Consider the following 26,316-nt stretch of genomic DNA (forward strand, 5'->3'; position numbering starts at 1 on the left):
TGGATTTATTTACTTCCACTAAGCACAGTAGAACCATTAGAACTCCCGCTGCTGTTTGTTGGCGTTGTATTCTCGAAACGGGGTAGTACCGGAATTATACTGTTTCCGTACAGCGAATCTTGAGGAATAAAAAATCCGTACGATTGGTTCAGAGCTTGGTTCCAAACAGCTTTGGTCGCAGTGTTGATGTTGGTTTCTACTGTTAAAGTAGACTGAGTCTGGTTGGTTGCTTGTATATACTGTAATACAAAATAGCACATTTAGTTTGCAAAGAATACATATTTAAAAAGTTTCAAAACAATTGGTGTCTGCCTAGGACTACGACACAATTTTGTCAACTGCATTTCCAAATGTCAACTCATTTCTGACAATATTCAGGTGGTACACACTTAAAAAACTCAGCAAAATTTGCCGAGATTTGGACAGCCGAGCGTTCGGTAAAAATTTCAGTTTTGCAAATCGACGTTTACGGATCTTTACTAACGTTTGGCATCATAAAAAATTTTACCGAACGCTCGACTGTCCAAATCTCGGCAAAATTTTGCTGACTTCGGCACTTTTTTTCAAGTGTGTAGACAAAATGATTTAGAAATGTCTTTTAATTGTTTGTACAGGAAAAATTATAAAATATTCAATTTTAGAAACATAGAGAAATTATGGTCATTTCTGTGAAAACCCTAAATATTTCCGTTTCCGTTTACAGCAACAGGTGGGGCAGTTAGAACCGAGTCTGCCCAAGGCTGAGAAAAGATGTTCGTGATAATGATGAAAGAGTCCATGCGGACAACACTAGCGCCATAATGAGGTGAAGCTGAATTATTGAGGAGGAAGATAAAATGACAGAACTTGACCCTTCCCAGACCCACTAGAATTGTATAAGCAAAAACATTGAATGTACTTATCTTGAACTTCTTCTTCCTTTTATTTATCCGCTTCCCTGTATGTATCAGTCATGTTCATATCCGTATTGCGGCCTTCACACCATCCTCTCTAACGCCTTCACCTTTGGCTGATCATTCGTTACCCCCCACATCATCATCATCATGAGAAGCAACGACAACGACAAAGCAACGACAACGAAAAGCACACACTTAAAAAAAAGTACCGAGTTCGGTAAATTATCGTAAATTTTACCGAACTCTGAGCAGCAGAACGTTCGGTAAAAATTTTTTATGATGCCAAACATTACTAATGATCCGTAAACGTCGATTGGCGCCATCGAATTTTACCGAACGTTCGGCTGCTTAGAGTTCGGTAAAAAAAATTTAAGTGTGCAACGATCAGAGAACAAAAAGAAAAAAAAGTACCAAGGTATGTGCCTAGGGGCACGAACGAGAGGCTCACGTAGAACTACGAATGCAGGTTCAATTCGACAAAGCTTGACATTTTCCAAATATTTGTCACGCAAATTTTTAATTTACTGTATTGTAATAAATGCTCGTGAACATTCCTATAAATTTCATAGAAAAAGCCAAGTTTAAACTTTCTAAATGCTCGTGTTCTGTATATCAGTTGAGTTTCTTAGAGTTTGTAGTTTCCTTAGGCGAGAATCACACTTCTTCTGGTGATTGGCGACGATATTGCATTTTGAAAATCCTTGTGTGACTTATACCACTAGTCTTTAAGTAGACTTTAGGTAACTGGTTTAATGATCTTGCTCAAAACATAAAATGTTTGTCATTGAACGCACAGCTTATGGTTGAACGGAAAAAATAAATAAATACAATCTGCATTATCATTTAGTACTGAATCACTTTCGTCAATTTCCTTACAAATTGTTGATATATAGCACAAATTTTTGTGACATGTTGGTTTGAAATATAATTGCGTTTCCGCAAACATGCGAATAGCAAGTTAAAATTATGACAGTTAAAATATCATCAATTGAAGCATCATATTAAACGCCCAAACCTTATTTTTGGGTCAGACAATCGGGAATTCTTCCTCACTTTGAAAATTGTTGCATCTCGTCACATTTTTGAATATTACGTCAACCCCTTTTTCATATAAGACATTAGTTTTGAATAAATGCATTCAGTATATGGATACAATCGGCCGAAAGATAGGGTTTGCCACTCACTTTTTTATAACTGTTCACTTTCAAGACATCAAATTGGACTAAGTTCATCGCGGTGCTAATAAATCCTGTTAGGACGAGATGACTTTACCATTCTTTATGGCGTACTTCCTAAGCACAGATATCAAATTATTATACAGTGTGACACATATGTATTCGAACAAAAATAAAGTAATATATTTTCGTAAATAAAGGCTGAATCTCGAATTTTACTCTTAGAAGTGGTTTACCTATAAATACAGAACGCAACAAACAATCATTACTTTATTGAATCACTTTTTGCCTGGATAACACGCTTCAAACGCTTTTTAAAGTTGTTACATGCGGCACGCACTACTTCCATCGGAATATCACCCATAGTTGATAACTAACTTAAATTCATCCAAATTATGATATTTATAATCCTTGAGCATCTGCTGCATGTACCGCTATATACTAAAATCCAGTGGGATCAAATCAGGAGAACTTAGAGGCAAGCATGGAAAATTTCATTCACTCACATTATCTTCACTTCATCTATTGCTACTTCACTTCATCTATTGCTCTATGTAGTCATTCAGTTGACTAGAGTCACTTAGGTGACTTTCGGAATCGCTAATTGTGTTCTCATCTAAAAATTAGAGGGGTTGTGTACAAGACACGACCGCGTATACAGGTGACGCAGGATTACGTAAGTCTCTCTGTAGTGATAGTAATATGTATCCGTGCTTGTAATCATTCGATTCTTCATGTATGCATGCTATATGCAACATATATGCATGCTACATGCGTTGTATGTAACATTTATCAAAGTAGTAACATTGCATACGTTCAATCCTCAAAAGATTTCAGAGTTATTTCTATGTGAATTTGGAAATAATTTAACAAAATCAAGAACACAAACTATTGCTTTCCTACTACCTTACAGAAATTAAAGATTGTTTTTATTACCCATGGTTCCCCACGCTGAAGGGATTTTACCAATTCAATCCTATTTTATCAACAGCACATCTTTTCACTACACTTCTAATGAAACGGTAAGCATGCGTATTCATACAGAGTTATATTATAACCGAACACTACAGCTGAAGCACATTTTTCCAACACAGATATCAAATTCGCCTAGGTTTAATCGTCTCGCAGTAAAGAATTTGCGATCTGTTGGAACAACGAACTTGTGTCATTTTTTCTGGCACACTTCCCTAACACAGACATCAAATTGAACTAGGTTTATTCGTGTTCGTAAGAAATCTGTTGGCACGAGGGGGCTTTATCACTCTTTCTGGCGTACTTCTAAAGCAAGGACATCACAATGGTCTAGGTTTAATCGCGGTGTTTAGAAATCTTTTTGAAATGAAGAAGCTTGGTCACTTGTTTTGGCTTACTTCCCAAGCACAGATATCAAATTCAGGGTGTCGATTTCCTGGAAAAACCTGGAAAATCAGGGAATATCAGGGAATTCATTTTTGGATCAGGGAAATCAGGGAATATCAGGGAATTTCGAAATTCAATCAGGGAAATTTTGTTTACCCGGCAATATTGTTGATCAACTTTGGAATCAAATCAATTTTCGTGTAAAATATACGCAGATTGATCGGTTGAATTAAAACTTGTTACATGTCTAGTGGCGATTCGATTATCTTTCAGTTTGCGTAAATTTTTTATTTGTTTTGCGCCGTACAATTGTCAGACTTCACTCGCTGTAGTGCTCGAAATCGGCAATGGCAGGCCTCACGCACTTCACAGTAGAGTAGGGCGGGGCATAAGTGCGATGTTTGAAGTTGTCATCAATTTTCGCGAGATATAAAGAAGAACAACAACAAAATATATTTTATAGTGATGCAGCTACTCAATGTCTTTACATTCAACTATAAATCATTTGGAATAATAGTGTTATTGAAAATAAATTCTTCATTCTTCTAAACAAGTGCCGATTCGCACTTTTACCCCACTAGCGGGGTAAAAGTTCGATTACCGCGGGGCAAAAGTGCGAAGCTCGAATCCATGAAATTAGCACAGCAGTAGCTAACAAAACCATATTATCGACAATCTGCGGTACGTTTCGGTAAGGAATATTCTCAATTTACACCTTTCCTATTTTCCGCTGGTGTATTGCAGCCTCCGACAGATCGAAACTTTCCCAAACGTTTGTTTTATGTTTCATCAGCGGAAAAATATTGTTTTCCTTCGACCAACATCTGTAGAGCACAGTTTTCTGCAGATCTTCCATTTCTAGTATCTGTAATATAGTGCCAAAAGCTGTATATAAGCTATACATTTTTGCCCCGTCCGTGAATCGCACCTTCACTCCGCTAGGCGCTTGACGGGGTTTGATTAAATTATGGAAAAGCGAAATATATTTTGTAAACTCTTTTCACCGTATTTTCAAAACAGATATGCGAGTGATGTAAAACACTGCTACAAATTTTCAACAAGTAATATCCTCCTGTTGATATCGTATTACCCGTACAACAAAAAATTACATCAAAACCGCCCTAAAATAACATTTGCACATAACTCAGCAACTATGCTTCGTAAGCAACCAAAGTTTATGTTAGATTCAAGCAGTCAAAGTAGTCACCCATTAATGCCAATGTAGTCAATTTACTCGAATCTACACCGATAAATCATTAAATCGCATCCTTACTCTATAACAAAGGTAAAAATGTAGTTTCAACCACATCGAAAACTCAATTTGACAATACTTTACTTTTAATTCAAAACTGTTATTTTCTTGATTCAAATAGAATTTCGTTTCGAAACAAAAATATTTTTAGGATGTTATAAAAATTTCGTTTGAAACAAATGAATTTTTTCGCTCCGTGATAGAAACGAAACCTTTCCCCGAACAACCCCGTTGAGAAGCATGGCTAAAGGTAACGCTGACGGACGAACAGCGTCGCCCGCAGTACCTTACAAGTCGCAAGGACTTGCATAGTGTCGTCGTCCCGTCAGTAAAATGAGTTAGATTCTCGATCCATGAATCGAACTTTTACCCCGTCAATAAATCGAACTTTTGCCCCGCTAGGCGCTTGACGGGGTTTGATTAAATTATGGAAAAGCAACATATATTTTGTAAATTCTTCTCACCGCAATTTCAAGAGAGATATATGAGTGATGTAAAACGCTACTACAATTTGTGAATAAGTAATATCCTCCTGTTGATATCGTATTTGCCGTACAACGAAATATTACATCAAAACCGTTCTAAAATAACTTTTACCCATAACTCAGCAACTATGATTCGTAAACAACAAATGTTTATGGTGGATTTAAGCTGTCAAAGTACTCACCCATCCATGCCAATGTAGTCAATTTACTCGGAATCCGCACTGATAAATCATTGAATCGCACTTTTACCCGCATCGTACTTTTACCCCTCCTTACTCTATAGACATCAAGAGCACAAAGCGGGATACATACTGTTATTTACACGCGATCTATAGCGTTTTCACCAGTTGCAGAATTTTACACTCAGAAGCCCCAAGCATTGATCACCTTCCTTCAGTGTCCATGATTCATGTCCGTTAAGGGTTACCGGGAGCATTAACGTTCTGTAGAATTTGCGTTTATGCGAGTTGGCAACCTTCGGGACTGGTTCAGCTGGTTACGTAATACGCAGAAAGCTTACATGTTTCTCTGTTCTGACGTGATCCGCAGTGAGCATGCGACTCTTGGCCTGGTTCTTCTCATTTGTCATTTTCTGGCATTCGACATCAAACAAGCTGTTACACTCACCCTTATTCTGCGAGGCGAGTGACGTAGCTAATTTGGAGTCATCGCGAATGAGGTGACAATTGTCGCCTAGGTGGCACGGTTTGTCACTTAGGTGACACGGGGTTGTTACCTAGGTGACAGCACTCAATTCGACTCGCCGTGGCGAGTCACGGCGAGTGACAATTGTCGTATTGAGTCACGTGACTCGCAGAATAAGGGTGATTGTCTTCCCCACGTCGTGCCTATCACTTCCCTCGTAGTTGTTGGCGCCATGGCGGATCCTCCACAGCCTACTTACGTCTTATTCCCTTTCGTCCTGCTGTTCTGCGATTCGTTGATCAAGCTTTCTGGTGTACTCTACTGCAACGTCATATGCCGTAAACCGCTAGATGTTGAAATGCAACATCCTCTCAGTGCGAGCCTTCGCCGATTTCGATAACCTTGCGTGGATCTTACGACGAGATAGTGGTCAAAGTCGCTAAGAAAAGACTGTATATTGTGACTTCGAGTGACTTGTGAGTTTTGACCGTTAAACACTATCGATCTGGGAGCTAGAGTCTTGTATTTTCAAGTCGTGCGCACCCCATAAATAAAACCCATAAATCCTTTCGAACCTGTCATAGAATTCGTCCCTAGCCAAGCAAAGCAAAGTCTTGAGCATTAACCGTCACTAGACATTATCTTTCTTTATCGACAGACTTCGCAGCCGGCTGTTAGAAGTACAGGAAAATTACGGGGTCAGTGCAACGATCCTACTGATTCTGTCTAACAAAAACCGGCTAGCCGAGATTCGAACACAACTGGCTTGTTAGATCAGCATCGTACCTCGAAGCTAACTGGGCAATTCAATTCGTCCCTAGTACCATCGATTTTTTGATTTGTTGGTGACTATACGTTGATTAAGCTGTAGTTGAAGAATTTGCCTTAATTCTCAATACCCATATACGGTCATCAGACCGAACGACCGGCCACCGAACTACCTTCGAGTCATTGTTGCTTTCAAGCCTCGATAGTTGCAATCCGAAATCATGACACACAGCTTTAGTCTTGACTGTCCACCATTGAAGGTTAAAATATTTGCCATTTGGACATTTTCCAATAATATATCTAGCTAAAGTTTTGCCGTCCCTCGAAGCCAGCAAAACGCACATTTTTGTACCAAAAATCTTTGGGGAATCATCTCCTTAACCCCATGCTTTTTGCAGCAAAGATAACAAGCTGGAACTTCCAGGAAAGTTTTGTTTTAGTTTAACTGAAAACTCGCAGACATGTGTCCACCTTCCAGCGGCAAAGTTACTAGTTCGAGCTGACTGAAAATTAGCAAGATTTGTTATGTTTACACGGCAGTAATTTTTTTGTATGTAACATCTAAGCTTTGTGCAAAAACAGGTCGATTAGATTATTTCTCAATCTTTGTTTCTTTGGATTCAAGTTGATACCACAAACATAACTGTCCCTAGACTCGATAGAAGAGGGCGTTTTCGAAACGCTGGTAAGAAATAGGTTAAGAATCTTTGATATGTGTTCTTAAATCATGAAGAAATCTAGCTTTAGTTTTCAGCAGCTAGAATAAGCCATACTAAAGGGTTAAAAACTTAAGCCAGAAATCACTCAAATAAGCTTGATATTCTAGTTTTGAGGGTCAGGGAAAAATATTTGAAGCATCAGGGAAAATCAGGGAAAGTCAGGGAATTTTATTTTTGGATTTGAGTCGACACCCTGAAATTGGTGTAGGTTTAGATCATCGTAAAGAATCTTCCAACCAATCACGAAGCGAGAATTCTGGTAAAACATAGGTTCATTATTTTCAATTTTTCAATAGTTCAAGAATCCATACTTTTCTTCATTTGGGCCAATTCTTAGAAGATTTTCCAATCGATTGGTGTAAAAATATTGAAAAACGTTCAGGAAACCACTAAGCTATTAGCGTTCAAAACCTGATCACTTCGAGAAAGATTTTTTTTTTGGAATGACACCCTATACCAGCTGCCTTCCTGAAAGACGTAGTCCTACGTCAAAAAATTACGTGAAAATAGTGCCTTGCCCTCTTAAGCAGTAAGTGCAAAGTTAACAGAATATTAGTTGCACCATTCGGTTAATTGAAGATCAATTAATGCAAATGCTAATTAATGCTCGATTGTTGCATACCAAAAAAACAATTTTCTGCTAGCTTAAAATAAAGTTAGTAGTACAAGGTCCCAAATTTCTAAATTTGGTGAAACAATATTGGAAAATATGAAAAATCACGATTATTTTAGTGAATTTTTGCGGTGCAAGAAACATTCAAGCGATTGTTTTGTGAACATTTTTTTGCGACTCAGTGAATGAATTCAAAAACAATTCTTTTGAAAAGCGTTCGTAGTAGAATGAATACACCGCACAAAAGATCCATCACGTGAACATCTTTGCTTTGCTTGTTCTGTTTCGTACGTAAGAGTGCGCAATTTTGTACAGAGATGGTCAGTCTCAGTACTATTTAAACCTTACGATGAGCAGGTTGTCGATGATTTCAAAATGAATGCTGTCTGATATGATTTTTTCCATGCTTGCTTGAAGGCCATTCCTTTTTCGATATGAAATCCGTCAGATTGGCTTTGCACCACGTCTGCACAAGGTTAGCAGTGCGAGCAGGAACTCCATCCTGTTGAAAGCAGTAATATTCTTCACCATACATTCCCCGAACGTAAGCTATCTAATTTTGTTCCTCAAATCGCGTTTTACGTCCACTATTGGGGGGACGTGAATCAAATCGGTCGTAAAAAAAGTGGACGTTAATTCAAATTTCGGACGTAAAACGAGAGGATGTTAATTCAAAATTTGGACGTAAAACGAGAGGACGTTAATTCAAGTTTTGGACGTAAAAAACGTGGAGGAATTCACATAATTGGTTCCAACATGGAATAACTCGTGATCCTGACCGTATAGAACGTTGGTGTCCTCGACAAAGTTGTTTAGCAGATCAAGGGCTTTTCGTCGGATTGCATGGATTATAGAATTGACTCACTACGTGGCGCTTACGTATATGTTGCACTCTTATACAAGCTCTATCTTGCGCTGCTGAGTATCTAGAAAGTTGCGGTCTTCGGGAAGATTACTTAAATGACTGCCGCCTTCAAGATGGTTCAAATTTGAATATAGGTCACTGAAGAGTTTCTGTGCTACAAGAATTTTAAAATAATCATAGGTGTGTATTACATAGTCGAATAAATCCTAACTAAACATATTTTCGTTTCCACTTGCCCCGGGGTACCTTATATGTTTTAATTACATATAATAAGGCCATTGCAAATCATATTTAAAGTTTTTGTCACCCCCCCCCCCCCCCTTGGAAATTGGCTTGAAAAATCGGGTGGCAAAAAAATAATTTGTAGGACATGAGTCAAATTTATTTTTATAAAATTAATTCTCTGTCTACAGTCTGAAAAACTCGAAAAATGAGTCTCCGAGTTGAATTAACGCTTCTAGCACGAAACAGAAATGGAAATTCAAACAATGGAATTTCCGAAAATCGTCCAAAAACAATTTTCCTTTGTTTTTGTCTTTTTTCGTATATTTTTGCATAGAAAATAATAACGTATATATTATAAGCAAGAATAGATTCGGTTTTCATGTTTAAACCTTAAATAAAAATTCTTAAAATCCATGTTTTATTGCTCATTCACTTTGTTTTTTCGCAAATTCACTTTGTTTTTTCGCCCCCCCCCCCTGAACTGGCTGCTGAAGGGGGAGTAGCCGAACACCGGAAGGACAAAAACTTTATAAAATATTTGTAATGGCCTAAACATAGTTGGGTCTACATAGAAAGAAATCTGTTTCTGTTTTCATGAATAAAAAATCATGAAAAGAAAAAGCTTGAAATGTTTAGAGAAGTTTTGCTGACGTGAGTTGTGTGTTAAAAGTGATGAATGTATGAATGAATAGTGATGAATAGTTCAATGGAAAAATCTGCTACCATGGAAGGAAGAATCCCTTACGATAAAAGTGAAGGAGGCTATGATATCTAATATTCTGGATATGCAAATTAAACTATCGGTCTATTTTAATGACGGCAGTTCCGGTGAGGTAACAATGACGACCGCTTTACACGACGTCGCAAGTGTTGTGGTGAAAGAAGAACCTATGTTTCAGACATCCTCGACGCAGTCGAGAAAGCAAAAGTATTTAGATCCAATTCTTCATTGAATGCAATGATGGCTATGAAAATACGTGGACGGGGGTTCATAAATACAACGCCTGCAACCATTGAGACATAGTGATTTCTTTTAAAAATCACTTGTGTGCATCATAAAAGTTGAAATAGTAATGAATGAACAGCCCACCGATTATTGTATTATATATGATTATGCGTAGCATGACATGTTTCAATAATCTTACTTTAACTCGCTTATGGCCTTTAAAAGGGCCATTGGTTACAAATAACATTAAAGCCCAAGCGCGTTCATCGAAAATATGACGTGCCAGTCGAATGTCGTTCTCTTTTGACATTAATGGCAACAGGCACGTAAGTTAGCGGCGTCGATTCACTGTCTTTTGCTCCGAGAAGGTTTTACTAGTTTACTTTCACAGTTTACCGCTTGTTACGTAGCAGAAAATTTCTGTTTTATTTGTATGAGAGTTCTTATCCTCGTACCACAGGGGTGAGGGGTCTCAAAGCATCATAAAATAAATTCATGTCTCCAAAAACACCCACAAGCCAAATTTGGTTCTATTTGATTGATTAGTTCTCGAGCTTTGAGGCCCTCCTCTTACGCCCTTCTTAAAATTGCTCTTTTACCCATCCATAAAATTGCTGGACATTTTATCTATTCAACAACATATAAATCGTTCAGTTTCGTTCAGTAGTTTAGTAGTTCGTTTTAGATTTGAAATCTTTCATTCAAACGTTACACTTCTATTTTCGTTTTCACAAAGTGCTACCCAGTCCCAGTATAGTAAACTAAGACGTAGTCCTACGTCAAAATATTTTAAATGTTTGAGCAGTCACTGAAAACCTTGAGCTTTAACTCCTTATTTGGTACCAAAATAATAAAAATCAATTCAGTGGTTCAAAAGTGATAAATTATTAAAGAAGGAAAGCTTGGCAAAAGTTGGGATTTTTTGGGACCACTCTTTCTCAAAACGGGGATCCCTAAGTGCCAAATGGAAAAATACGGGCGTAAATTTTGCAAAATTTTTATGGACGGTTGACCAAGCGGGAAAGAGAGGGATAAAAAATACACAATCATCCTAAGAACCTTCCCCGGCCCCAAAATCCCTTGCACGTTAATTCAAATTTTGGACGTAAATCGATAGGACGTTAATTCAAATTTCGGACATAAAATGAATGAACGGTTCGGTAACTTAAACTACCTTTCCGAAGAAAGGAACTTCTTGTACAACCAAGATCATGAGTTATGGCAAATACAAAAAAACATGCACTAGTGCCGCCGGTTCCATATCATCTTGAATTTTCCATACCATCTTGAAGGTGGCAGTCATTTGAGTAACCTTCCCGAAGACCGTAACTTTCTAGATAGCCAGCAGCGCAAGATACAGCTTGTATAAGAATGCTACATATACGCTAGCGCCACGTCGTGAGTCAATTCTGCGCTATTTTTCATGCCATCTTGGAGGTAGCAATTATTTAAGTAACCTTCCCGAAGACCGTAACTTTCTAGATAGCCAGCAGCGCAAGATACAGCTTGTATGAGAATGCTACATATACGCTAGCGCCACGTAGTGAGTCAATTCTGCGCTATTTGCCATACTATCTTGAAGGTGAGAGTCATTTGAGTAACCTTCTCGAAGACCGCAACTTTCTAGATAATCAGCAACGCAAGATACAGCTTGCATAAGAATGCTACCTATATGCTAGCGCCACGTAGTGAGTCAATTCTGCGCTATTTTCCATACTATCTTGAAGGTGACAGTCATTTGAGTAACCTTCCCGAAGACCGTAACTTTCTAGATAGTCAGCAACGCAAGGTATAGCTTGTATAAGAATGCTACATATACGCTAGCGCCACATAATGGGTCAATTCTGCATTATTTTCCATACCATCTTGAAGGCAGCAATCATTTGAGAAACCTTCTTGAAGACCGTAACTTTCTAGATAGTCAGCAACGCAAGGTATAGCTTGTATAAGAATGCTACATATACGCTAGCGCCACATAATGGGTCAATTCTGCATTATTTTCCATACCATCTTGAAGGCAGCAATCATTTGAATAACCTTCTTGAAGACCGCAACTTTCTAGATAGTCAGCAACGCAAGATACAGCTTGTATAAGAATGCTACCTATACGCTAGCGCCACGTAGTGAGTTAATTCTGCGCTATTTTCCATACCATCTTGAAGGTGGCAGTCATTTGAGTAACCTTCCCGAAGACCGTAACTTTCTAGATAGCCAGCAGAGCAAGGTACAGCTTGTATAATAATGCTACATATACGCTAGCGCCACGTAGTGAGTCAATTCTGCGCTATTTTCCATACCATCTTGAAGGCGGCAGTTATTTAAGTAACCTTCCCGAAGATCACAACTTTCTAGATAGTCAGCAGCGCAAGATACAGCTTGTATAACAATGCTACATATACGCTAGAGCCACGTAGTGAGTCAATTCGGCGCTATTTTCCATACCATCTTGAAGGCGGCAGTCATTTAAGTAACTTTCCCGAAGACAATCCAAATTTCGGACGTAAAACGAGAGGACGTTAATTCAAGTTTTGGACGTAAAAAAGTGGACGCTAATTCAAATTTTGGACGTAAAACGAGAGGACGTTAATTCAAATTTTAGACGTAAAAAAAGTGACGTAAAACGAAATCACGTAAAATGAACGGACGTAAAACGAGATTCTAGTGTAAAACCATTTCCAGATAGTATTTTGCATTAACTTTCACACCCTTGTCTTGTCAATGAATAATAGAATAAATTTTCCTTTCTTTGAAATGCCTCCCCATACCATGTCCGTTGATGAATTTTGGTATCGTGGTACATTCCGTTTGTGCTTTGGAACGTCCACGATCGACACTGATCACAACCGATCATTTTGAGCATGATGCGGTGTTTGAAGAACAAACAACTTCTTATCAGAATGGATCGCTTCTGAAAAACCGTGCCGACAGAGTAGCAGTTTGCATCTTTATTGCTGTTAGCGTGCCCCCACGCCAGCGCGGCTTCACTATAGATCGAGCCGCTGTAACTTGCAACGCACAGTATGCGCGTTCGTGTTGAAGATGACAGTGATCACTGTCAGTACGAGGAATCAATAACCAAGGGTGACAGTTTCGCGGCACTGACTCTTAGTGTTCAAAATCATAAACAATTAGAGTAAGGAGGGGTAAAAGTACGATGCGGGTAAAAGTGCGATTCAATGATTTATCAGTGCGGATTCCGAGTAAATTGACTACATTGGCATGGATGGGTGAGTACTTTGACAGCTTAAATCCATCATAAACATTTGTTGTTTACGAATCATAGTTGCTGAGTTATGGGTAAAAGTTATTTTAGAACGGTTTTGATGTAATATTTCGTTGTATGGCAAATACGATATCAACAGGAGGATATTACTTATTCACAAATTGTAGCAGCGTTTTACATCACTCAGATATCTCTCTTGAAATTGCGGTGAGAAAAATTTACAAAATATATGTTGCTTTTCCATAATTTAATCAAACCCCGTCAAGCGCCTAGCGGGGCAAAAGTTCGATTTATTGACGGGGTAAAAGTTCGATTCATGGATCGAGAATCTAACTCATTTTACTGACGGGACGACGACACTATGCAAGTCCTTGCGACTTGTAAGGTACTGCGGGCGACGCTGTTCGTCCGTCAGCGTTATAGCCGCGATTCTCAACGGGGTTGTTCGAGGAAAGGAGTTCTAGTTCTATCACGCAGCGAAAAAATTCGTTTGTTTCAAACGAAATTTTTATAACAACCTAAAAATATTTTTGTTTCGAAACGAAATTCTATTTGAATCAAGAAAATAACAGTTTCGCTTTTCCATAATTTAATCAAACCCCGTCAAGCGCCTAGCGGAGTAAAGGTGCGATTCACGGACGGGGCAAAAATGTATAGCTTATATACAGCTTTTGGCACTATATTACAGATACTAGAAATGGAAGATCTGCAGAAAACTGTGTTCTACAGATGTTGGTCGAAGGAAAACAATGTTTTTCCGCTGATGAAACATAAAACAAACGTTTGAGAAAGTTTCGATCTGTCGGAGGCTGCAATACACCAGCGTAAAATAGGAAAGGTGTAAATTGAGAATATTCCTTACCGAAACATACCGCAGATTGACGATAATATGGTTTTGTTAGCTACTGCTGTGCTAATTTCATGGATTCGAGCTTCGCACTTTTGCCCCGCGGTAATCGAACTTTTACCCCGCTAGTGGGGTAAAAGTGCGAATCGGCACTTGTTCAGAAGATTGAAGAATTTATTTTCAATAACACTATTATTCCAGATGATTTATAGTTGAATGTAAAGACATTGAGTTACTGCATCACTGTAAAATATATTTTGTTGTTGTTCTTCTTTATATCTCGCGAAAATTGATGACAACTTCAAACATCGCACTTATGCCCCGCCCTACTCTATAGTGCTATCTTGAACAATTAAACAGTGCTACTAGAAGTTAAACACTGCTGCTACAAGAATTACAAATTAAAAATTAAAGTTTATATATTAGGCAAACATCTTATATCGTATCGGTAAAGTGCTTCTTAACTTAAACGTATTATTTAGCTTAAATCTAAATATCTACTTTAGGTGCCTAAGTGTATTCATCCAAATTGCGTATGACGCTAACTAAAACTAGTGAGTTCTTAGATTCTACGGTAAATTCTGATATTATATCATGCAATGTTATAAAATAAGCTTAAAATCTAGTATTTACAGTAGGGCTAATCTTCCTAACGGCCGGATCTCTTTCTATAACGGTAGACTGAGTTAGAAGCGGGACTAAACGTAAGTTTCATTAAATTTAATGTTCTCGCTAAATAGTTTCATTTATTATCAATCACTGTTGTTATCTAGTTAAATTTAATTAATTTAAATAAGATTCCTCTATGTGTTGCAGGAGAATAATAATCATCCCACTGAACGATTGTGTATTTATTGTGGGAGATTATTATCACGGCAAAATTAACCCCTTCGATCCCGCTGGCAATTTCCAACATATTATTATTCTCGTTTATATATGAGTAATGAGTCAGTCAAACGCAGTCAGTCAGTCAGTCGAGTCGAAGTTTACGGTCAAAGATAGCAAGTGATGTGGAAATTGGTAGTCATGGTAATGTCCAAATGGTGGAGGATCCAAATATAGCTGTTCCTGTGCGATCATGCCAGATGTGCCGCGGAGAAGATACGAACAAGATGGTGTGCTGTGATACGTGTGACAAATGGCATCATTATCAGTGCGTTGGGGTAACGCAGGAAATTGAGAAGCATTCGTGGAGTTGTACCAAATGCGAAGCTGCAACCGGCGTCCACGGGCCCCGCTCAATTTCTAAGAAAACTCTTCCGCAGGACGATTGTAAACGTCAGACACAGCCAGTGGCCAATCTCCAATATTCAGCAAATGCTTCACATGGAAACCTCGAAGAAGCCGGGATGGCTACATCAACCGGAGTACTGCCACCATCCATTTATGTTCCGCAGCTACAAATGACCCCAGTTTTGTCAGCTCAGTTAGATCCAGCCGCTGATAAAAAGCTGCCGAGGAAACCAGCCTCAAACGTATCCGGATCGTCAAGCAGATCACCACAAATGTTCCTAAGGCTGAAGTTGCAGCAGTTGGAAGAAGAGCGGGAGCTTGAGCGTCAACAAGCTGCAGAAGAATTGACTAAGCAGAAAGCATTTCTAGAGAAAAAGTATCGTTTACTTGAAGAGCTGGCAAATGAAAGGGGCTCGAGCGCAGGATCAACCCGAAGCCGTGTTAGTGAATGGGTCGATGATGTTACGAGTTGCCATGATTTACAACAAAGCAACCGCGTTGTAGAATTGCAGATGCCACACGACAGGCCGAAGCAAAGTACTGTCCCAGATCCTCGACACTACAGTAGTACCATTCGTGTACATCCGAGAAGCGAAGTAGCGACTTGTTCTTTAACGAGGCAGCAACTGGCGACGCGACAACCTATCTCTAAGGAACTTCCCACGTTTTTCGGTGATCCTGAGGACTGTTCTTATCGTCCTTTAACAACATAACGGTCATGTGTGGCTTCTCTGATGCAGAGAACATTATCCGTTCGCAAAAGTGTTTAAAAGGGCGTGCATATGAGGCGGTAAAATGTTGTCTGATGCATCCTGCTAATGTTAATGATGTGATGTCGACACTGAAAATGTTGTTTGGTCAATCAGAAGCTATCATGCATACACTCATCGCAAAACTTAATTGTCTACCCGCGCCGAGTGAAGACAAGTTGGAGACTCTAGTAGACTTTGCGTTAGCGTGCAGAATTGCTGTGCAACCGTGGATGCCTGTGGTATGGAGGAATACCTTTGCAATACAACCCTGCTGCATCAGCTAGTAAGCAAACTTTCTCCGATGATAAAGCTGAGCTGGGCTCAACATAGGCAAATGCTTTCAACGGTCAACTTGGCTTCCTTTAGTGATTGGCTCTATTCCCTAGCAGAGGCTGCCAGCACTGTAACTATTCCAAGTATTACTGGAGACGTAATGCCAACGCACGGCAAGCTCTGTGGAAACAAAAGCGCGCATTCTGACAAATTCCCTTCGGAAACTCATACTTCAAGTCAAAATTGCTTGATCTGTCAAGGAACTTGTAAATCCATTTGCAAATGCAGAAATTTCTTGGAACTCTCTCGGGATGTGAGGGAGTTGGGACTTTGTCGCAGATGTTTGCGGTGACACAATGGTGGATGCCAAACGAGGGTGTGCGGAAAAAATGGATGCCAATTTAAGCACCATGAACTACTACATAATGACGACTTCGGTCTAAGTACTGCTGACCCCAGCTTTAATCCTAATTTGAGTAGCTCATCAAACCAAACCGGTTCGCACTCGTATGACCAAGGGTGTCATACGCTCATGTGATGTCTAGCAAATCGTTATTCCGCTACATGCCAATTGTTCTACATGGAAAGCATGGTACTATGCGTACCTTTGCCTTCCTAGACGACGGATCAGCTCTGACCCTAATCGACAGTGATTTGGCGGACGAGTTGAAACTTGAGGGTGCGGTAAAACCACTTTGCCTTCATTGGACCGGGAGAACACAACGTCGAGAAAGTACATCCTGTATTGTGAGCCTCGAAATCGCCGGAATACGGGAAGAGTCCAAGAAGTTCAGCTTCAACGGAGTACGGACAGTCAACAACCTGCTACTTCCACCACAAACGCTGAACGTAAAAGAATTATCCCTCGTGTACCCGCACCTTCGAAACTTACCAATCACATCTTACGAAGCTGTTCGACCAAGAATCCTTATAGGAATAAAGGACCAACACCTTACTCTAGTCCAGAAGAGCTACGAAGGAGATGTAGGCGAAGTTGCTGTAAAGACTCGTCTGGGTTGGACAGTTTGCGGTGGGGAAAACATAGACGACTCGCCCAATCTGGTGCATTCTATCTTCCACATCGACGCTTGTGATAAGCGATCAGGCCAACCTTTATACCAGGCCATACAGGCATACGTTGGAGAAGCCAAGTCGCTAAAAATCCATCCTATTAAAAACGACCAGAAATCACAAACCATCATTGATAAATTTGCATTGCTTCAGAAGAAACCTGACGAAGTCACACTGCATAAAACCAAAATGTTGCACCAGCTCACGCCGAGGACCGACAAACACAGAACTATGTGGATGCGAGAAGGGATTGCTGCTACCACGGATGCTAAGAAACCAGTTATTTTGCCTCATAGTCGCCAAACCACCCCACTCACCATTCCACATTACCACAAGAAATATTGCTACCGAAATTACGGGACCATTTCAAATGAAATGCATCAACGTTATGCTATCACTCGACTCCGCACAATGTTTTCTCCAGTGCGTAACAATTGCCAACAGTGTAAAATTGATCTGGCTATTTCTAGGTCTCCTATAACGACAAATGTTTTACCAGGGCACTACCCTTGCAGCAACACTGGTCAACCTTGCAGATCCTCGTCAATCGGTTCAGCGATCAGTGGCGGCGAGTGGCGCTAGCAGTCCTAGATGTTGGACGCGGTAACTAGTAAGCCGATCTGGTGTTCGGCGTACCTGGGGGGAGTGCCCCCACGCCAGCGCGGCTTCGCTATAGATCAAACCGCTGTAACTTGCAACGCACAGTATGCGCGTTCGTGTTGAAGATGAGTGATCGCTGTCAGTCCGAGGAATTAATAACCAAGGGTGACAGTTTCGCGGCACTGACTCTTAGTGTTCAAAATCATAAACAATTATAGTGCTATCTTGAACAATTAAACAGTGCTACTAGAAGTTAAACACTGCTGCTACTAGAATTACAAATTAAAAATTAAAGTTTATATATTAGGCAAACATCTTATATCGTATCGGTAAAGTGCTTCTTAACTTAAACGTATTATTAGCTTAAATCTAAATATCTACTTTAGGTGCCTAAGTGTATTCATGCAAATTGCGTATGACGCTAACTAAAACTAGTGAGTTCTTAGATTCTACGGTAAATTCTGATATTATATCATGCAATGTTTTAAATAAGCTTAAAATCTAGTATTTACAGTAGGGCTAATCTTCCTAACGGCCGGATCTCTTTCTATAACGGTAGACTGAGTTAGAAGCGGGACTAAACATAAGTTTCATTAAACATATTGTTCTCGCTAAATAGTTTCATTTATTATCAATCACTGTTGTTATCTAGTTAAATTTAATTAATTTAAATAAGATTCCTCTATGTATTGCAGGAGAATAATAATCAGCCCCCTGAACGACTGTGTATTTATTGTGGGAGATTATTATCACGGAAAAATTAGCCCCTTCGATCCGGTTGGCAATTTCCAACAACTGCCGTTTTTGTTTTGTTGCTTCCGTTAATCCACGGATTTTACATTTTTTGAATGGTTTCATATGAGATCCATTTTCAAAATTTGACTAAGGGTTTTCCTTTTAATATTCAGCTGAACTGCCATTTTCCGTGCGGACCAGTCGCAACGCGACGAACTCATTCTCGGACAACCTTTTTGACCTATTGCAGTTTTCATCCGGTTTTTTACAGTTTTCAACAGATCCCGTCTCGACCAATCTTTCTGGTGCATAGTATACAAATCTTCTTTTTATGCCGTGATGTTTGAGGTCACGAAAAATAGTGCCGCAATCATTCATATATTATCAACGACCGTAACTCAAACTCTGGTACGTGCACACCGAACGAGACAAAATACGAAAATGAAATTATGAAATAATATTATTACTGGTAGTTCGATACTTATCAAACTCGTACCAAAATCTGTTTCTGTTTCTGTTTGCAGCACGAGGTGGGGCAGTTAGAGCCAAGTCTGTCCAAGGCTGAGAGAAGGTGGTTGTGATAATGATAAAAGAGTCCTTGCGGACAATGCTAGCGCCATAATGCATTGATGATGATGAATTAATGAGTAGGAAGAAGAGATGACAGAACTCGACTCTATGCAGACCCGCTACAATTGTATAAGCAATAACAATGATCCTGGGGCTGAGCGAGGTCCGCTGGCCGGGTACTGGCGAACACAGGACATCATCCGGGCAAGTCTTGCTCTACTCTGGCATACGAGGTGAAAATGCTACTTGAGAAAGAGGAGTTGGATTCCTACTAAGCCCAGGGGCACATGCGGCCCTGATGAAGTGGGAACCAGATTCAGAACACGGGTTAGGAACCTTACGGCAATCCAGTGCTATGCGCCAACAGATGCTACCGACCTGCAGGAGAAACAGAGTTTTTACAGCCAGCTGAACAGCGTGGTTGAGAAAATCCCGAAAGGGGACATCCAAATTCACATGGGCGACTTCAACGCGAAGATTGGCTCAAACAACGCGGACCTTGAACGCGTCATGGGACGCCATGGCCTAGGAGAGATGAGCGAAAACGGGGAGCTGTTTACAGAATTCTGTGGTAATAACGACATAGTCATTGGTGGATCGCTCTTCCCCCATAGACCAGTACATAAAGTCACGTGGGTTTCCCGCGACGGCCGCACAGAAAATCAAATCGACCACATCTGCATCAGCCGGAAATGGAGAAGGAGCCTTCTTGATGTACGCAACAAACGCAGCGCTGACATTGCATCCGACCATCATCATGTTATCACTGAGATACGTCTGCGCGTCGCACGTGTCCAACGACGGGAGGAGAAAGTTGGGTGCCGCTACGACGTCCGACGATTGGAGAATCCTGAGGTGAAACGGGCCTTTGTTGAACAACTTGAATCTCGAGCCTCGGAGTTGCCAGCTAGGGATGTGCGATATTTTATCGATACCGGAGGTATCGATATTTTCATTCGATATATCGAGTATCCGGCATCGATATTTTACCATGCGATATTATCGGATATCGATACCTTTTCATCCGATATTAGAGGTATCGAAAGCTACAAAAAGACCAGTTCTTCACGCATAACTTTTTGCCAAATTATCGAACTCGCGTTTTTCAGTTCTCAAGCTTCCAAACAGCTGTGTCTAAAAGCTGCATGCCGCGTTTGAAAAATGCTACAAAGTTTATTTGAGGCGGTACGCTGCTGCCGTGCCTGATAAAATGAATTGCACGCTCAAAAAAGCAACCGCAACCCGTTTCGGTGTTGTCTTTCAGACGCCGGTTTTTAGCATTTCGGTAACACTCGGGATTACGTGTGCTAGCTTTGTAAAAGATCCTCGGATATATGCTGGATATGTGTCTTTTTGCTAGCGTTAAGTTTTCGTATTCCCTTATCTATTTCATTGACTCACACGGCCAACTGAGATAAATATGAAGCACCTCCATGTGTGTTTTTGCAAACTTGAGAATACTCTTCTACGGTGGATGCCGATATCAACGGATTGTTAGGTTAATTGTTTCCTGAAGCCACCACCGAACATCGTATGCGTTGCAAGCGCAGATTGATTTGCAAGAACCATTTATACTGTGAACTGTGAAGCGAGCTACGTATAATTGCTTTAAACCGATCCTGCTCCTGATCAGTTATTTATATTTTCTGTCTAAAAATGCGAATCTCATAATCCAGCCATGCCTTGTGTCACTCAAAATATTTTAGAAAATCGAAAAACTTTTTTATTACTTAACATTAGTTTATTAGATGTTTCCGGATATATAGGGCTTTACCGAAATTAACTAAAAGGAGAGCTTTCAACTTGGACCCCAGGACCAAACATTTCGGCTTCACTCAAATTATATGCAGATGGCAGTCTTGCCGAAATCAGTTAACTCGCGTTGGCCGATATCAGATAACTCGGAAATGTGTTAACCGGGTGTATTGAAAACTGGTCCTAAAAGTATGACAAATTCAACACCACCGATAAATTCCTAGCCACACTTCGTGTTTGTTTGCATGTATGAAAAAGAGATGAACTTGGTTGCGTCGTTTTAGGAAACGGTAACGACCGTATAAGCTACGTTCGGTGTTTTGCCAAAGTCTGATTCTAATTTGGAATTTTATTTCTTGAAATGTGGATTATCTTTAATATTTTCCTCCCTAGAATAACACAATGTGAATAAATAATGTGAGAAGGTAAACTTATGCGAATCTAATTTACATCCAACACTTTTCTGATTATAGGAGTTAATGTAAGCATTTATGATACTACTTCTGTTGAAATATAACAAACTATGAAGCAAATCAGCGGGGTTTTCAAAATAAAATCTTGCCAGGATATTTTGTTGCATTTTAGACCAATCTATTGAAAAATTGTTTGAAACTGATCAGTTCTAGTCCTGGTGCTTCTAGTTAAAAAGCGCCCGCCTGACCGATAAATCTGCAGCGAACATTGTCGAGTGGAACGTATACGGTATCTTGGAGGTGCGGAGATGCCGGCGACATAAACGAGGCAGGTGGCTGCATCGTAAGCCCGTGACGGATCGTATCTGAAAACTTTCTGAATATTTCGGGTTTCGATATCGGTGAATATCGAAGTATCGATATTTTGGTTGCGATATACTCATTACTCAGTATCGGATCGGTCCGATATATTGCGATACCAGATATCGATACTTTGGCTTTCGATTCCCATCCCTATTGCCACCTGGTGGAACCGTCGAAGAGCAATGGACCGGTATCAAGAACGCCTTCATCACGACCAGTGATGAAACCCTCGGCAAAGCGCGCAGTGGGCGGAGGGAGTGGATTTCGGATGAAACTTGGAGGAAGATCGACGAGCAGAGAGAGGCGAAAGCCGACATTGAGCGAGCGCAGACCAGATCGGCTAAGACAGCTGCCCGTCAGCGATACGCCGAACTGAAGAGGGCTGTTAAACGTGCTTGTAGGCGGGACAAGAGAGCCTGGATTAACTCCCTAGCCGAACAAGGAGAAACCGCCGCCGCCAATGGTGATATCCGTTTGTTGTACCAGGATGAATACAAAGATGCCGCTAAAGGACAGAGCTGGTCAGCTATTGACTGACCGTACAGAACAGCTTAAGCGATGGACTGAACATTTTGAACAACTCTTCCGAGTTTCAAATGTCAGAGACCAACAAAACCAGCAGCGTACGACGCCTGCAGTTCGTCGAATAAATCGCATGAACTCGGAGGCGCCATCGCTGGATGAAATTGTAGCAGCCATCAAGAGTATGAAATCCAATAGAGCGCCAGGGATAGATCGTATTTCAGCCGAAATGCTCAAAGCTGACCCATCTTTGTCAGCCCAGATGATGCATCAGCTTTTCAGCAATATTTGGGAAACCGCAACTTTTCCGGTGGACTGGATGCAGGGCATATTGGTCAAAGTCCCTAAGAAAGGAGACATAACGGAATGCGGTAACTGGCGTGGCATCACGTTGCTCTGTATTACTCTCAAAGTACTCTGTAAGGTAATCCTCAACCGGATCCAGGAGAAGATCGACGCTACTCTCCGGCGGCAAGCTGGATTCCGTGCTGGCCGATCATGTGTAGACCATATCACAACGCTCCGCATTATATTGGAGCAGATCAACGAATTCCAGGACTCTCTTCTGCTGGTGTTCGTTGACTTTGAAAAGGCGTTCGACCGACTCAATCACGAAAACATCTGGGGCGCACTTAGGCGTAGAGGAGTTCCAGATAAGCTAGTCCATCTCATCGAGGCTCAGTACGAGGCGTTCTCGTGCAAGGTTTTGCACGACGGCGTCTTGTCCGACCCCATAAGTGTTACTGCTGGCGTAAGACAGGGCTGCATTTTATCACCGCTTGTTTCTCATCGTTATGGATGAGATATTAGTTGGAGCAATTGACAGTAGACCAAATCGAGGATTGCCTTGGAATCCTCTAACGATGGAGCAGCTAAATGACCTCGACCTAGCCGACGGCATTGTCTTGCTCGCACAACGCCGAAACGACATGCAGAGCAAGTTAGATGACCACTCCGAGAGCTCCCAAGCTGCAGGTCTCACAGTCAATGTAGCAAAAACTAAGTCTATGGTAGTGAACACTGACAATTCCACCAACTTCACAGTAGCGGGAAAACAATTTGAGCAGGTAGACGCCTTTCAATATCTTGGTAGCCAAACAACGCCCGATGGTGGTACCAAGGAATCAGGAAGGCCAGGGGTGCCTTTGCAGGTCTGCGAAACATTTGACGCTCAAACCAGATCACTCTACGTACGAAAACCCGAATCTTTAATTCAAACGTTAAATCCGTACTGCTGTATGCCTGCGAAACGTGGTGCGTCTCAGCGGAGACAACGCAAAAACTGCAGGTATTCATTAACCGGTGCCTGCGATACATTATTCGTGCCTGGTGGCCTGATAATTGGATATCCAATGAGGAACTCCATCGTCGGTGTCATCAACGGCCGATTGCCACAGAAATTCGTGAACGTAGGTGGAAGTGGATCGGACACACCTTAAGGAAAGGAGCGAACGAGGTTTGCAGAGCAGCACTCGACTGGAATCCACAAGGACATCGTAGAAGAGGCAGACCCAGAGGCTCATGGCGACGGAGCTTAGCCAACGACATCCGGGCTGTAGACGAGAACCTGTCCTGGCGACAGGTAAAAGCCATGGCGGGTAACCGTCAGCAGTGGAGATCTCTGATTTCATCCCTTTGTTCTGCCGGACCGGCGGACATGGGCACATAAGTAAGTAAGTAATGTTATTATCGCTCAAAACTATCGAAAAACTACTTGAACTTCCGAAAAATAGAGCAGATGCGATATAATGGGGGCTGGTACTCGCTCGTATTATTCCCGGTGGCAGTAATTGCCTATTCGTAGCGGTAGTCAACCGATTTGTCGGTATGGTCTTCAGACCGTGGCAAAATTGAAGCAATTCTGTAACTAAGAAAGGATGATCCACCTCATCTGTAGAACTTCACTTGGAGATATGTATATATGCCGTGTTAAGTCTTAAGTGCAAGCTGTCACTGAAGCAAGACTTAATAGGATGTTAACGAAGTTGATAATTCTGTGCGGATGGTATTGAATTGAAAAAATCCTCATACCATGGCCATATATTATGTACTATGACCATATTTTAGGAAGTGGGAATGATGGTATATTGAGGACAGCCCTTCGCTATCGCTTGAATCAGTCAGAGAATCGAATACCTGTTTTTACTTGAAGAGCTATACTCTAAAAAGATTTAGTTAGAAGTGGAATTCCAGTTGAAGTCTGCCAGGATTGGGCAATGGACAGAACAAAATGCATATCGAGGCTATAAAGCTTTTCGAGAGATCCACTGAGTCCGACCGCGACGACAGCAGCAAGAATGGAGAGGAGCAGGCCGCCGGTGAGTTGCCACCGTCCGACTTGATGGACTCTCCGACAGTAGCCCATCAGCATTAGGAGGGTCTTTGGGAGACAAACAGCGTCATTCATGATAATTTTATATTGTCAGTTAAATACCGTTAACGCGGTTAGTCACAAGACATGCAAATCATTCTAATAAAGGAGGGAAATGAGAAAATAACAATAATAATTATATTTAATTACATCCAAAACAATACAATAGAGCAGAGGTTGGAAAACTCGCAAAATGAATAGATACTCCGAGCATCGGCAAACGTGTTTTATCATGAGTAAACATCGACGCGAGTGGTTCAATTCGCCTATAACAATGAGTCACATACATTCACGCTTCATAGCATCGCTGAATATACGAATATCGTGAGCAACGCAAAAGTGCGAGTTAACACTTTCTGCTGCTTGTAAAGCCACTGACATTACTTTAAACTATTCCCTTTTCGTGGTAATATTATTTTGAATACTTTCCAGCGTCCCCGGGCATCTTATATCCGCTAAATCGAACACAATCAATATTCAATATTCAATTTTTGAACGAATTCTGATGTTCACATTGAGGTTCTGTTCGTGATAAAATTCAGTGCTGATGCGTGCATTATCGGCGAGGCAGGCGAATAGTGTATGTTTATGAGGGATGTTCATCGATTCAAATGACCACTTTTGCGCGAATTCTCCAACCACTGCAATAGAGGTAACAGTAACAACAACGATAGCAATATTAGTAATAATAGTAATAACATAGGAAACTGACACAGGAAACACAGCTACTGACTATAACTTCCTGCCCATTAATAATTGTAGTTTGGCAGCATAGGTATAAGAAAAAAATTCCGACTCATCATAGAACACTCAAACATATATTCATTCATACCTATAAACCCATGCACACTCATACATGCGTATATATACACATCTATACATGTACGTGTGTGTATATTTTTCAGTGCTGTGCTGTCCATTTTTTTTTTTGTATGCCAGAAGGGCATTGGGTTAAAAGGCCACTGCGACAGTCTTAATGATCGTCTTTTGTGGCAGGCCCCGATTGCTGTACACAGTTTACGGATCGCTCATAACCATTGATGGAGTTGAGCGGAATAGTTGTAATCCTGTGCCCCAATTCGGTACTACATGGTTTATAAAGCCAATGACCGTTTTGGGATTTAGGCTCCATACCTGATATGGAGTAAGAAGGAAACTTCCTAAGAAGTTGTGCCTTGATAATGCAAGAGATCCGCAATAGCAGAGCAGATGCGTTGAACTTTCAGGTTCAGAGTTACAAAAGCGGCAGGTGTCAGATGATACCTTGCCGATATTCTTTAAATGATAAAGAGCGGGGCTGTGTCCTGTTAGAAGTCCCGTGATCGTGCGTAGTTCACTACGAGTTAAATGGAGTAGTTTTTTAGCTACTGCAGGGTTTGGGTAGATAAACTTTTTAGCTTGTCTACAACCCTGTGTTTGATTCCAACGGGATGCTATTTCTAGCTTTTCCCATGTCATCAGTTCGCCAGTTCGTGCTGTCCATAATCGCATAACAGCCACAAATTCTATGGCAATCCCATATAAAATGTCTCGATTACGCAAATAAAGACATAACATCATTTTTGAACACTCGTTCGTTCTAACTAGCGATAAATTTTAATTTTCATGAGTAAGTCAAAATCTCATGAATGGTGGGTAGG

The 26,316-nt window shown here is 40.7% G+C and overlaps 1 protein-coding gene across 2 annotated transcripts in view; it reads right to left on the minus strand.

The window, feature by feature from the left end:
- Positions 1 to 5: 5 nt before the first annotated feature.
- Positions 6 to 26,316, minus strand: part of LOC128732611 (SOSS complex subunit C homolog B) — a 111,767-nt gene continuing 85,456 nt past the window's right edge. For both annotated transcript variants that reach the window (XM_053825893.1, XM_053825894.1), the window contains exon 3: positions 6 to 239. In XM_053825893.1, the coding sequence (XP_053681868.1) occupies positions 6 to 239 (234 nt within the window). The remainder of the gene's footprint in view (positions 240 to 26,316) is intronic.

The sequence above is a fragment of the Sabethes cyaneus genome, chromosome 1 (genome assembly GCF_943734655.1).
Source record: "Sabethes cyaneus chromosome 1, idSabCyanKW18_F2, whole genome shotgun sequence".
Taxonomy (NCBI): domain Eukaryota; kingdom Metazoa; phylum Arthropoda; class Insecta; order Diptera; family Culicidae; genus Sabethes; species Sabethes cyaneus.